The following is a 15,481-nucleotide window of genomic DNA, read 5'->3' on the forward strand; positions in this document are numbered from 1 at the left end:
AAGAAGGGGGCACCCTACTCAATACAACCTCCTGAGATGAACGGAGTGGTTGGGCATGCCCTCAGCCGCTCCATTAATTTCTGGAGATAGTACAGTGCCCAGCTATCTCTAGAACTCCCGTAGAAATTCATGGAACAGCTGAATGCATGCCTGACAGCACCATTCTCGTGATTTTGGAGGTCCCTGTGGTAAGTTGTCCACCAAATAGGCGATAACTTAGCGAGTGGCCAACCCCTTTAAGTACTTTCCACTACTGTGTGGCAGGCAGGGAAAAAATTAAGTTCCTTACATACTTCATTACACACATCTGCCTGCTTTTCTTCAATTGTAAGCTACGCCCCCGGAGCCCTGCTCTACCTGGCAGCCGAATTCATCCATGGCTGCACGAGACATGGAGGAGCTTGAGGACGAGCTTGTCCAAGGCTGTAGTGTAGCTGCACCTGCACTTTATTTCCTACTGTATGAGAGCAGAGCATGTGCGGTCTGCTCCTGTCAGTGGCCGGCTCCCTGCTCCAACTCTGACTGGAATCAGCTCCTCAGTCCATCTCCCCACGCCAACCCAGAAAGCAGGACATCTGGGCACCCTACACTGTACAGTACTTTTTTTTTATATAGTTACATGGAACTGTGGTGTGTGTGTGTATGTATAGATATATATGTATATATATATATATATATAGATATACATACACTCACTCTGTGGTCCGCAATGCATGGGCTCCGACCCCATTCACATGCGGAGACACAGACATAAAACTGCTGTAGTGCTTCCATTCCGCACCGTATCTTCTGGATTACGGACCCATTCAAATGAATGTGTCTGCATCGATGATACAGTGCACACATGGCCAGTGCCCCTGTTCTTGGGCCACAATACTGGCACGGACAGGCTATGGTCATGTGCATGAGACCTAAAGCACTGATGAAATGACACCTAAGATGCTGTTGTTACTATGATATCACAGTTTTCCAGGGATGTCATGTGCCCTTACCTATGAAGATGCATGCTGGGATTTTTACTTTCACTTTGCAGCTGCACAACCCACACGGCCTCTCATCAATTGGAGCATGCTGTGCTGAACACATTAGAAAACTGATTTATACACAGTATATCTGTCATGATACAAATACCTCTTGGCTTTAGTTATTGTCTGGGGCACTTTATTTTTTTATACTTATGATGGACAACCTCTTTAAGGATCTCATCCCCCCCATTTATCCCTGCATTTCAAAAGTCATACCTTTGTTTATGTATCAACGTAGCAATGTGAGGGCTTGTTTTATCTGGGTGTGTATTTTTTAAATGGTATCATTTTGGGGTACATCATGTGAATTTTGTAACCTTTCATAATAAATTTAGGGCAACTGTGGAAAAAAATGCAATTCAGTCATTATTTTTAGAGTTTCATTTTTACGTTCTGGTCAAACCCTAACCCTAAGTTCACACCTGAGCGTTTTACAGCGCGTTCCTACGCGCTGTAAAACGCTCATCAAGGAGAAACCAATGCTTCCCTATGGGAATGGTTCTCACCTGGGCGTTTTACAGCGCGTACGATCGCGCTGTAAAACGCCCGACGCTCAAACAAGTTCTTGAGCTTTTTTTGGGGCGTTTGTCGCGCGTTCCCGTACATAGACTTCAGAGGGAACGCGCGACAATGTGGTGAACGCGCGAGGAGGTGGTGGACGATGAAATCACTGACCCAACCTGGGAAGGTGGCAAGCCAAGCGAGGACAGCAGTACAGAGGGGGAGGTATCCGCAGCACTGCAACAGGCTGGAAGAGGCAGTGGGGTGGCAAAAGGGAGAAGGCATGCCACACCAAACAGGCCCGCAACTGTTCCCTGCAGTCTGGCGCTTTTTTGAAGAAGGTGCAGACGATAAAAGAATTGTCATTTGCAACCAGTGCTGTACCAAAATGAGCAGGGGCGTGAACACTAGCAACCTTACCAGCACCAGCATGATCCACCACATGGTATCAAAGCACCCTAATAGGTGGGCCGAATGCCTGGGTCCACAATTAGTGTTTGCGGGTCACACCACTGCCTCTTCCCCTGTGTTACGTGCTGGCCAATCCCCTGTCCAAGATGCAGGCCTGGATGCCTCCCGCCCTGCACCTGGACCCTTGCAAGCACCATCAGCTAGCACAACCACTTTTGTGTCCCAGTGCAGCGTACAGATGTCTATACCCCAGGCGAACGAAAGCGCAAATACCCAGCCACCCACCCACAGGCCATAGCACTAAATGTGCACCTTTCCAAATAGCTGGCCCTGGAAATGTTGCCATTTAGGCTTATGGACACTGTGGCTTTCTGCAGCCTGATGGCAGCTCTCCCTCGTTATTCAGTCCCTAGCCGCCACTATTTTTCCCGGTGTGCTGTCCCCGCCTTACACCAGCATGTGTCCCGTAATATCACCCGTGCCCTGACCAACGCAGTTATTGGGAAGGTCCGCTTAACGACTGACACATGGAAAAAGAGATTTTTTTGTGAAACTCACCTGTAAAATCTTTTTCTCGTCTTTTCCATTGGGGGACACAGACCATGGGTATAGCTTAGGCTGCCAATAGGAGGAGACACTATGCAAATAAGAAAAAACAGCTCCTCCTCCACTGGCTATACCCCCATGCTCCAACAGGAGGACCTCAGTGTTTGCAAAAGCAGTAGGAGAAGGAGACCAAAAAACAAATATTAATAAAGAAAAACAGAACCGAGGAATACCGCCATCAGGCCGTTAACCATAAGGTCCCAATAGATAGAACGAACCCCTCCTGTAACAGACAAGAATGGGTGGGAGCTGTGTCCCCCAATGGAAAAGATGAGAAAAGGATTTTACAGGCGAGTTTCACAAAAAATCTCCTTTTATCACCCATTCCATTGGGGGACACAGACCATGGGACTTCCTAGAGCAGTCCATGGGGTGGGAGACCAACACCTCCAGAGGTAAACGTCCAACAGTTAAACAGGAACCACAGCCTGCAATACCTTGCGCCCTAGTGCAGCATCAGCAGACGCAAGAGAGTGCAGCTGGTAGAACTTGGTAAAGGTATGCAAGGACGACCAGGTGACCGCCTTACAAAGTTGTGATATAGAGGCTCGATTGCGCCTAGCCCAGGAGGCCCCCACCGCCCAGGTGGAGTGCGCGGTAACCCCCGCTGGGGGAACCCGACCCCGGGGACTGATAGGCCATGGCAATAGTCGACCGAATCCACCGAGCCACAGTGACCTTGGAGGCCGCCAGACCCTACGAGGCCCCTTGGGAACCACAAAAAGGGAGTCCGAGCGGCGAAATGGGGCAGTAACCGACAGGTACACCCGCAAAGCACGGACAACATCCAGAGAATGGAGAGCGCGCTCCTTGGGGTTCGCCGGAGCGGGGAAAAAAGAGGGCAGGATTATGTCCTCATTAAGGTGGAAGGCGGAGACCACCTTGGGCAAAAAAGAAGGGACTGGGCGCAGTACCACCTTATCCTTGTGGAAGACCAAAAAGGGCTCCTTGGAGGAAAGGGTGGCCAGCTCAGATACCCTCCTGATAGAGATGATGGCCACCAAAAAGACCACCTTCCAGATGAGAAGACTCCGGGAAATGTCCATCAGGGGCTCAAAAGGAGCCGTCTGGAGAGAAGACAGAACCAGGTTCAGATCCCAGGGGAGGGACATATGGAGGGACCGAATGTGCCACCCCCTGTAGGAAGGTCCTCACCGGACCGAGCAGAGCCAGAGACCGCTGAAAGAAAATGGCCAGAGCAGAGACCTGACCCTTCAGAGAGCTCAGGGACATTCCCATCTCAAGACCCAACTGGTCTTCACTACAGAGTCTGAGAAGCCCCTCTTCTTCAAGATAGAGGTCTCAACAGCCATGCCGTTAAACAAAGCGGCTGTAAATTCTGGTGGAAGAGCGGTCCTTGAGACAGCAGGTCCTCCCTGAGAGGAAGAGGCCACGGAACGTCTGCCAGCATCCGAGTATCAGACGCGGCGAGGCCAATCGGGGGCGATGAGTATGGTTGGGATCCCTTCCGCCGCGACCCTGCGAAGAACCTTTGGGAGTAGAGGCAGTGAAGACATAGAGGAGCGCAAAGTCTTGCCACAGAGACACCAGAGCGTCTACCCCGTACGCCTCCGGATCCCGAGCTCGGGCCAGGAACGTGGGAACCTTGTTGTTGAGCCTGGACGCCATCAGGTCCACGTCTGGGCGGCCCCAACGGCGACAGACATCCTCAAATACGTCCGAATGCAGAGACTACTCTCCCGGATCCACCCTGTTGCGGCTGAGAAAGTCTGACGTCCAGTTTTCGACCCCTGGGATGTGCACTGCAGACAATATTGGAACATGAGCTTCCGCCCACTGGAGGATCCTTTTCACCTCTTGCATCACCGTCCGGCTGCGGGTTCCGCCCTGATGATTGATGTAGGCCACAGCTGTGGCATTGTCCGACTGGACCCTTACAGGGAGACGCGCTAGGAGGGGGGGTCCAATGAAACAGAGAGAGGAAAATTGCTCTGAGCGCCAGTATGTTGATCGGAAGGCGGGCTTCCACCTCTGACCACACCCCCTGAACCGTCCGAGCCCAGAGAACGCAACCCCAACCCAGGAAACTGGCATCGGTGGTGATGACTGTCCAGGATATTGGGAGGAAGGATCTCCCTGAAGCCAGATTCTGAGGGGACAGCCACCACGGGAGTTCCATGCGAACCCGAGGAGGTAGGCGGATCTGAGAGTCCAGACCCCTCGATGTCCTGTTGCAGAGGCCGAGTGTGAAACTGGGCAAAGGGGACAGCCTCGAAGGAGGCCACCATAAGCTGCCTCGAAGGAGGCCACCCAGAACTTGCATGCACTCCCTGATGGAGATACACGGGGAATGCAGAAGGCGAGACACCGACTCCCGTATCTGTGAGAACTTGTAATCCGGAAGGAATACCCGGGCTTCAGTGATGTCCAGAATCATCCCCAGGAAGGTCACCCTCGGGAAGTTGATCAGCTAGCCGAACTGTTGCAGAGTCTGAACAGTGATCCTGACGCTGTCTTCGGCCTGGGGACGAGAGGGAGCCTTTATCAGTATGTCGTCCAGGTAGGGCAACAGAGATATGCCCCTGGTGCGAAGAAACGCCATTAGCGGCGCCACGATCTATTTGAGTACCCGCGGGGCTGTCGCCAGCCCAAAGGGAAGGGCGACGAACTGATAATGATGGCCGCCAATGGCAAAGCGCAGGAATCTGTGGTGAGACTCTGCGATAGGGACATGCAGATAGGCGTCCCGGATGTCCACTGACACAAGGAACTCCCCTGGGAGAAGAGAAGCAGTAACTGAGTGGAGGGATTCCATCCGGAACCTCCGCACCCGCAGGGACTTGTTTAAGAACTTCAGGTCTATGACCGGACGTACTGATCCCTCCTTCTTTGGCACTACAAAGAGATTTGAGTAGAACTCTGTACCCTGTTCCTCCAGAGGAACTGGGGCAACTACTCCCCGGACCAGAAGGGAAGAGACCGCTTGTAAAAGGGCCGAGGCTCGGGCCGGATCCCCCGGAACCCGAGAAGGGAAGAAACGTTCCGGAGGTCTGGAAGCGAATTCTATCTTGTAACCGGAAGTTACAATTTTCCAGGGCCCAGGCGTCTTGAACGTGAGCTCTCCAGACCTGCTGAAAGGAGAGCAGACGGCCCCCTACCGCAGGCGGTGGGGGCGCCCCTTCAGGCGGAGGACTGCTTGGGAGCCGCGGGGCGGGCAGAACTCCCCTGGAATTGTGCCTGCGAGCGCCAGTAAGGTTGAGGCTTAAAGAAAGGCTTCTTGCGGAGTCCTGAGAGCCGGCGGAGGAGGGAGCTGTCGCAGACCTGGAGGAGGAGAAGCGCCGAAAGGACTGGATTCTAGAGCCAAAGGGGCGAGCTCTGAAGGCGCGCTTGGATCTAGATTGGGGCAGGTGTGCTCTTGCCCCCCAAAGCGCCAGAGATAATCTCGACCAGCTTAGCACCGAAGAGCCTGGAGCCCGCAAAGGGGAGGTTAGTGAGGGAGCGCTTGGAGGAAGCGTCAGCGTCCCAGACCTTCAACCAGACCTCCCTGCGCTGCGTGACCGAGAGGGCCGAAACCCGCGCAAAGAGAGTGCTGACGTCCAATGAGGCTTCACAGAGGAATGTTGCCGCTTGGGACATCTGGAGGACAAAGTTCAGGGTGTCCGCAGAGGCATCCTGCTCTGCGAGGTCCTGATGATGGAGCTGCAACCACACCGAAAGCGCCCTGGCTACCCAGGCTGAGGCGAACGTGGGCCCCAGACCTGTGCCCGCCAGAATAAAGATGGCTTTGGAAGAGAGTCCAAACACCTGTCAACGGAGTCCTGTAGGGAGGACCCGTCCAGGACTGGTATTGCCGTATTCTTAGCCAATCTGGCCACCGGCGGGTCGACCTTAGGAGGAGAAGACCACTGCTGCACATTATCTGCCGGGAAAGAATACAGAGTATCCATGCGCCTTGTGGCAGAAAAACTGTGATTAGGGCGCTCCCAAGCCTTTGAAAGGACCTTGGCGAACTCGCCATGAATGGGGAATATGACTGCCTCTGGTGCGCGCCACCCCTTCTGGAGTGGAAAAGGGGGAATTTCTGGTTCCCCCCTGGATGTCAAATGTGTCACGGACCGCCGTGACCAAGTCTGCCACCATGGTGGAGAGCTTAGGCGAGGGTTCCGGCTCAGTGTCCTTGTCCGAGCTGGACAATTCCCCTTCAGACCTATAGTCCCTGCGAGGGGGAAAGGCTGAACACGCCTCCAGGCGAGGGGGAGAAGCAGAGTCATCCGAGGAGGGATGCTGCTGCGTACGCTGCCTCTTAACGGTCGAGCGTCCTCTGTGGGGGGCACCGGGAGGTGGAGCGGTGCTAACCGCAGGCGGTGGATCCGTGGCCGCCATGCGTTCCATAAAGGCCATGGCCGCGCGCGAGACTTTGGCCAAGTCCGCGGCAGTCCTAGCTATGGCAGAGGCCCAGGCGGAGGAGGGGGAGGAGGATGATCCTGTCCCGAAGCAAGACAAGAGTCACAGGAGCCTGTAACCGATAGTGGCAAGCAGCAGACCTTACAGGATCCCAGTGGGACCTGAGGTGTCACTTTAGATTTTTGAGGGGCCCCAGGTTTTGGCATGACTGCGGTAATCCCAGAGTCAGGGTCTCCTACAGTTTTGCGGAACACTATCTGTCCTACCGTGACCTGAGGAGCTGGAGTAGCAGCCAAGCGTGGAGAAGCACCGGAGCCGACGTGATAGGCTCTGCCTCCCAGTCGCGTCACGCAAAAAAAAAAAAAAAAACGCGCACGGGAAAACAAGAGTAAAAAAAAAAGGCAGACCCCAACTCCGAAAATGGCGCCTGCCGTGCAGGAGTTAACGAGCCCTCCGAACAAAACGGAAAAGGCGCAGCAGCATGGTGCTGCGAATACCCACTGCCCCAAGAAGGAATCCCCAGATCCACAGGTAAGCCCTAAAGAACAGTGTCACAGTGTGAGCATGGGGGGAGGAGGAGTTTGCAGGAGAGCCGTTGTACTTATCCGAGTCCTGCAGTCTTCACCCTCTGTTCCGGACCAGCAGAGGGTCACCTCTTCAGTCATCTGGCACAAGGAGTGGCAGTGCACTGGATAGAGGGCAGGACTAGATGACCCCGGATCTGGTAAGCCACCGGAGCTGCAGGTCGAGCCCGGTACCACTTATCTTCTGGGGGGAAAGGGAGGTAGCCTGGGACGGTCATTCGCCCCCGGCGCTCGCTCCGCTGAGACACCAGGGACGCACCATGCGACCCTGCGTCCTCTGTTTAGAAAAAAACAAACAGAAGAAAAAAACTACACGGACAACCCTGCAGGAGCAGGAGTGTCACCTCCTTATCCGACACTAAGCTAAAACTGAGGTCCTCCTGTTGGAGCATGGGGGTATAGCCAGTGGAGGAGGAGCTGTTTTTTCTTATTTGCATAGTGTCTCCTCCTAGTGGTAGCCTAAGCTATACCCATGGTCTGTGTCCCCCAATGGAATGGGCGAGAAAAGTGCGTTTAGCCAGGGACACTACATTTCCTTGATGGCACACTGGGTGGACGCCGGGAGAGAGTCGTACCCTGGGATGGCAATGGTGCTACCGATGACAAGGATTTCTACTATAGTGGCTGCATCCCGCCCTTCTCCTCCTCCACTTCCACCTCTGAATTCTCATCTTGCAGCACCAGTCAGTAGCTGGAAGCAGTGTAGCACTGCAGTGGGGGAAAAGGCAACAGGCCAGCTAAAACTAATTTGCTTAGGTGACAAACCGCACACCGCCGCAGAGCTGTGGCAGGGTATAAGGGACCAGACTGAGCTGTGGCTCTCGCCACTCAACCTACAACCAGGCATGGTTATGTCTGATAATGGTCGTAACTTGGAGGCGCTTTGGAGCTCGGCAAGCGCACACACACATACCATGCCTAGCCCATGTGTTAAATTTAGGGGTTCAGCGGTTTCTCAAAACCTACCCCAATTTTCCTGAGCTACAGGTGAAGGTGCGCTGCGGGTGAGCCCATTTCCGAAAGTCATCTACAGCTGCAGCAGCTCTTGCAATTGCCAGCTCACCGACTGTGAGCACGCGCTGGAACTCCACGTTCCACATGTTGGCCAGGCTTTGTGAGCAGCAGAGGGCAGTAGTAGAATACCAGCTGCAACATGGTCGTCGCCTTTCCAGTCAGCTTCCGCTCTTCACAAGCAACAAGTGGGTGTGGATGTCTGACCTCTGAGGTTTTATGCAACTTTAAGGATTCAACACAGATGGTGAGCGGCGATGTCACTATCAGCGCAATCATCCCACGTCTGTGTCTGCTGAAAAGATCGCTGCTCACAATGAAGGCGGACGCTTTGCATGTGGAAGAGGTGAAAATGGGGGAAGACAGTACACCGGGTGATAGCCAGACGACCCTCAGTTCGTCTTCTCAGCGCAAATTGGATGATGATGATGATGATGAGGAGCAGTAGACAGTTGCCTCCACTACAGAGGGTAGTACCCATAGCAGGTTTATTCCATCTGTTCAGCGTGGATGGGCCGAAGAGGAGGAAGAGGATGAGGAAATTGAGAGTGATCCTCCTGATGAGGACAGCAAAGTCTAGTCTGTTGGGACTCTGGCACACATGGCTTGCGTTCTACGCATTTTGGCCAACATCGATTACTGGTTGTTCACCCTGCTCGACCCCCACTACAAAGAGAACTTCTCATCTCTCATTCCTGTGGTGGAGAGGACTAGCAAAATGGTGCAATACCAGAAAGTCCTTGTGGAAAAATTGCTCCAAAAATTTCCAGCTGACAACGCTGGCGTTAGAGTACATAGAGTTCTTTGGGCAACCGAGGAGGGGAGACTAGGGGGAACACACAGCAGTTCCAACAGAGGCAGGGCAAGACTCTCCAAGGCCTGAGACAGTTTCATGACACCCCGCCAGCTCCCTCACCCTGATGCAAGGTCTAGTGTCACAAGGAAGGAAAAGTTTTAGAAGATGGTGAATGAGTACGTAGCAAACAGTGTCAGCGTTCTCAGTGATCCCTCTGTGCCTTACAACTATTGGGTGTCGAAGCAGGATACGTGGCACGAACTGGCGCTCTACGCCTTGGAGGTGCTGGCCTGCCCAGCCGCCATTGTTTTGTCAGAGCGGGTATTTAGTGCTGCTGGGGGCATAATAACTGATAAGCACATCCGCCTGTCAACTGAAAATGCTGACAGGTTGACTCATCAAAATGAACAAGGCCTGGATTGCCCCTGACTTCTCTACTCCACCAGAGGAAAGCGGTTGAACATAAAGGCACTTTAAATGTGGCTTTTATGGTGTATTGAATACACTGTATTCCCATGCACCCCTTCCACAAAAAAAATAAAAAATATATATATTTTATAATAAATGGCAGCACCAACCTTGGAATATATTGGAGATTGGGTGCAAGCTCCAGTGGGAATAGCGTCCCAGGATAATATCAGGGAATAGCGTCCCAGGAAAAACAGAGCAGCACTCCAGTAAGGTGAAAAAAAGAAAGCCGTTTATTCACCCAGTGGTGACGCGACGTTTCAGCTCCAACATGAGCTTGAGAAAGGCTTCATTTTATGTTGGAGCCGAAACGTCGCGTCACCACTGGGTGAATAAACAGCTTTCTTTTTTTCACCTTACTGGAGTGCTGCAAAATAGATTAGATGATATAGATATAGAGATATATATATATATTTTCTCAATCTTCCTTTTCTCGTCCTCCATCATATCAACATGCTTATTAGGCTGCCCTAGCTCCTAAAATGTTTTAGAGGGTCTGCTCAGCAGCAGACCTTCACCCCTAATGTTTTAGAGGGTCACCAGCAGGCCATCAATCATAATTTTTCAAGGGTGTATGATGCCCTCGTTTATGTGTAATAAAGGGTGTATTGGAGTGACGGTTCCTTGTAATTTTTGGCAGCCCTTTCATTTAGTTCATAGGCTTTATGAGTGTAGGAGTCCCACTACCTGAACTATTGTACCACAATGTGAATGAGGCCCTCCTTTATGTTATATAGGTTGTATCGGAGTGCCTCTTCCTTGTAATTTTTGGCAGCACTTGCACTTTATATACAAGTAAATATACAGGGAAGAATGATCCCTAACAATTTTTTTTTCCTTAAAATAGATTTTATCTTCGGTTTTGTGCGTATTATTGTCAGTCTGTAAAAGTGGTGTACTACTTAAACATCATTGTCCCCAGCAGCAACCTGAGAGTCCAAGATGCAACCATTTCAGTGGTGTTTCCATCAATTTGACCTTTTCCTGTGAACCAGACACCCTCCCCTCTTCAGAGCGGGTGCCTGGTTCAATGCTCGGGTTCTCCCATTGACTTCCATTGTGCTCTGTAGAGCACCCGAGTACTTAGGTGCTCGATCAACACTAATAGGAATACATTTGCTATGGTCCACAAAGCTTTAGCTCAGGTCTTAATGTGATCTACCATTTGAAGTTAAGCATTTTTGAATGAGTCTGTAAATGGAAAGGTGAGCTCTAAAGATATATTAGCACAATTGAATTCTGCAAGATCATGGCAAAACTGCAGTGTTCTGCTTTTTTGCCACTGTTCTCAACCTGTTTTTCCTCATAGGAATATAGCCAAAGGCATCCTGCACACGACTGTATCCTTTTTGCGGTCCGAGTACATCCTACACTTTTCGGGGGGGTCCCATTGTCTAAATGCCTATTCCTGTTTTCAAAACAATTGGATATGTTCTATAATCTGCAGCATGGATGCGGACAGCACTTGGATGTCATTAGTGTCCCTTAGAAATGAATGAGTCTGCATTCAATCCACAGGATGCAGACTGAAATTACAGTCACGTGCATGAGACTTATTACATAGAACCGGTAACGCTAGAGCAGGGGTCAGCAACCTTCGGCACTCCAGCTGCTGAGAAACAAACTCCCAGCATTGCCACAACTCCTATAGAAGTGAATGAAGCATTCTGAGAGTTGTAGTTTCAGAACAGCTGGAGAGCCAGAGGTAGATGATCCCTGCACTAGAGGGTTATGTTCATAATGTGGAAGCATATAGTAAATCAAACACAAAAATGGCACTGTATTGTGAGGGGAATCAAGTCCACTGCCCTTGTACAGTAAGCATCCCCCAATACAATACACTGCCATAGACAAGCGAGTTGAATGGTCTCTAGATCAGGGATGCCCAACCTGTGTCCCTCCAGCTCTACAAAACTACAACTTCCATCATGCCTGGACAGCTATCAGGGCATGCTAGGCGTTGTAGTTTTGCAACAGCTGGAGGTTGGTCATCCCTGCTCTGGGTTCTACTTTTTAGACACAGATAGGGGGAAAACAGCTGGAAACATGGACCTCTTAGAAGTACTCACAACACAGGTTGGAGGTCTACAATTGAAAGTTTATTTGTTCAAATACACCAAAGGAGCAGCAAGCACTTTCTTGACAAATATACAGAAAAACGTACATTAATGTTATGGCAAACACTCAGGTCAAATCTGTCCAATATATCTGTACTTTTTAAAAACATAAAAATAACCGGTGAATGGTTAGCTTGTGCATTTTCTTAAAAATAACTCCAAATGGTATCTGTCATGCCAGCTGATCACTACAACTAAAATTTACAAAGTAGGTGCGAAGGGGGTGGTAAAGGCCTTGCAACTTCCCCTGTACCAACTGTTTAAAACAGTTCAGTAGGAAACATAACTTATACAAATACAGCAGGCAAACTGACTAATGGACTGGCTATGCGTTTTATATTCAAATCTGTAGTCTCAAATTGTGCTAAATGCTTTATCAACAGTATGGCACATTTTGGTCCGTGATGGCGGTGGTTTAGCTTGTTTGGGGAAATAAACTGGGGAAATGAAAAGTGTAATCAGGGACAGTAAGGACAGGGTGAAGTAAAAGCAGATTCTTGATGTTTCCATTATTTTGGTTTTCATTAGTTGGTTTGCAGGTCTATATGTAGATAGACACATGTATGTTGTTTCAATGCCAAGTATAATTGCACAGATGAAGGCAATGTGTAGAGATTGCTTATAGGAAATAGTCAGGAGTGCGTCGAGTAACATGCGGCTCTCCACGCCGAGGAGCAGGATCAAACTGGAGACTGTGGAAGGAAAGAAAAAAAAAAAGATTTAACACAATACTTAAAAGCAATGCAACATGTCAGAAATAAGCTGCGGAGGCAATGTAACAAACAATTAGCCACCTTTTACACAGTATTTTCTCTTTTAGAATATTTTTTTAGAAGCTGGATCACGCCTTTAAGTCTAAAAAGTCTCACCTGTTTAGGACCATGGGCCGAAGGGCTTTAACCCTGGCCACTGTAAATGTGTGGCACAGCACAAGTGCCTAGCTATCGGGCAGAGGTGAAGAAACAAGCGTTTTTATTTTTCTGGCCTACATAGCGCCCAGTGTGTGCTATTAGACCCACACAGGATCATTGTGTGCCCCTCTGGCTTGGCACAGCTGCTGGTTCTTAGCAAATCAGCTCTGCCAGTGATTATTGTCACAACAGGGGGCTGTGTTTGTAACTGGGGCTCCTATGATACCCTAGTTACAGCAAAAAAAAAAAAAGGGACCGTCACCCAGAGGTCTGTTTTCTGAACTCCCTGGAAATATATATAAAAATAGAGGAAAATAATTTACATGAGGGTCAGTTCACATCCGGTTTTGATCCTTCTGCCAGAGATATTTACAGCAGGAGGGCTCCCAACATATACCACCAAGTATGCATACAGTGTGGCACATTTGCTCATATGCTCTATACAGTCCAGTCAGTATGGTAACACTGGTTGTGTTCCCTACTGCAATTCTGCAGCATCCATTGTAACCTCAGAGAAGTCCCCAGGCAAAGCATTAGGGAAGCTCGATCAATGCAATGGTCACATCACAGGTCCTCATATGCAGTCATTTATTAAGACCAGCAGTCTTAAGAACCCCAGCCGGCTTCTACATAACTTAGGTGCATCCACCGCCTGTCTAAATCTATGCCAGTTCCCTTGCTGGCGTACATTTAGGCAATTTTCTACGCCTAAAAGAAGCATTGAAAATGATAAATGAGACGAGCCAAGCCAACCGCCCGCCCCCTTCCCCGCTAGGCCTCCCTTTTTAAACCTGGCGTGAGCAGGGAAAAGTCGCCGATTCAGCCACAAAGCAGTGTCTAGCTCAGGTCTCCTACCCCCTGCCCAGAATTCATGAATGCAGAAGAGTGAGTAGTAGCGTGGGTGGCTAGATGCTGTCACCCTCTGTCTATCCTATCATCTATGTCATTCTTCTCAAACAGGCTGCTTTTATTTGTCAATGTGGCTCCTGGTACAATGCCCTAACTATAATCACTATGGGGGTAATTTATCGAATATATGCCAATTTTTTTTATCTCTTGCACATTTGGATGCAAAGCGGATTTCTGCACATGGAAGATTCACTGACAGCTGTTTACATATGAACAACCGGCATCCGTCACACATTGGCTACTTTCTTTTCTTATGGGCAGCACGGGATGAAAGAGAATAGCCTATGTTATTCCATACATTTTCTCTTTTTTGCAGTATACAGACATACAATAGCCAGAGGCCAGAAGGGCAGGCTTTTGACTCTGCCTGATAATGTAAGACTGTCAAAGCCTTGGGATGCCATGGCATCTGAGGAGTTAAATGACCAGGATCAGTCATCTCTGATCCCCCTAATGGGTGTCACAGGCAGCACCCCACTGTGTATGGAGTCATGAGAAATGCAATATCAATCCTATATGAAAACTATGGTTTTCTGTATTAAGACAAAAAAAAAAAAACTGATCCTCAGAAGGTACTAAAATTAGATAAACACCACCACATGACAAATTACACTGTCATTAAATAACAAGAACTAAGACCAAAGGGCAGTAGTTGTATGTGAAAATGGCTAAAAGTTTTGAAACTGACAATTTCTGTTATTCACAAAGTTTGCTGCTTCAGTGTTTTTGACCTTTTTGTCAGATGTTTCTATGGTATACTTAAAGAGGACCTTTCACTCGTATACAAACTAAAAACTAACTATATCTGTGGGCAGAGCGGCTCCCAGGGATCCCCCTGCACTTACTAGTATGCCTGGGCACCGCTCCGTTCGCCCGGTGTCTCAGCTCCGTCTGTTGTATTGAACTGATTTTTTGTAGGAAGGCGTGTCCCTTGCTGCAGTGCTGGCCAATCGCAGCACACAGCTCATAGACTGGCTATGAGCTGTGCACTGTGATTGGCCAGTGCTGCAGCAAGGGACACGCCTCCTACAAAAAAATCAGTCCAGTACAACAGACGGAGCTGAGACACCGGAGCCTATACCGGGCGAACGGAGCGGTGCCCAGGCATACTAGTAAGTGCAGGGGGACCCCTGGGCGCCGCTCTGCCCACAGATATAGTTAGTTTTTAGTTTGTATACGAGTGAAAGGTCCTCTTTAAGGGTACTTTCACACTAGTGTTATTCTTTTCCGGTATTGAGCTCCGTCCTAGGGGCTCAATACCGGAAAAGAAATGCTTCAGTTTTAGCCTAATGCATTCTGAATGGAGAACATTCCGTTCAGTATGCATCAGGATGTCTTCAGTTCAGTCCCTCTTACAGTATATGGCCGTACAAAATACTGCAGCATGCTGCGGTATTTTCTCCGGCCAAAATTCCGCAGTGCTGGATCTGGAATAAATTTCCATGGAAATGTATTAATGCCGGATCCGGTACCAAGTGTTTCAGAAAACCGGATCAGGGTTCCTGGTCTGCGCATGCGCAGACCTTTAAAAATGGGGGGGGGGGGGGGGGGGGGAAATACCGGATCCATTCTTCCGGATGACACCGGAGAGATGGATCCGGAATTTCAATGCATTTGTCAAACGGATTAGTCTACAAATTATATCCATTTACATACGGATTTCTGGATCCAGCAGGCAGTTTCGGCAACGAAGCTGCCTGCCGGATCCTCACAACGCAAGTGTGAAAGTACCTTAAGGGCAATTATAAGCTTTTCGTAAGGTTAACTTTTATTGACA

General features: G+C 49.8%; 1 protein-coding gene across 1 annotated transcript in view; it reads right to left on the reverse strand.

Moving 5' to 3' along the window:
• Positions 1–11,844: 11,844 nt before the first annotated feature.
• PPP2CB (protein phosphatase 2 catalytic subunit beta) overlaps positions 11,845–15,481 on the reverse strand; it is a 33,958-nt gene continuing 30,321 nt past the window's right edge. Inside the window, exon 7 of the mRNA XM_044305206.1 lies at positions 11,845–12,576. Coding sequence (XP_044161141.1) covers positions 12,504–12,576 — 73 coding nt within the window. The 3' untranslated portion in view covers positions 11,845–12,503. The remainder of the gene's footprint in view (positions 12,577–15,481) is intronic.

The sequence above is a fragment of the Bufo gargarizans genome, chromosome 1 (genome assembly GCF_014858855.1).
Source record: "Bufo gargarizans isolate SCDJY-AF-19 chromosome 1, ASM1485885v1, whole genome shotgun sequence".
In the NCBI taxonomy this organism is placed as follows: Eukaryota; Metazoa; Chordata; class Amphibia; order Anura; family Bufonidae; genus Bufo; species Bufo gargarizans.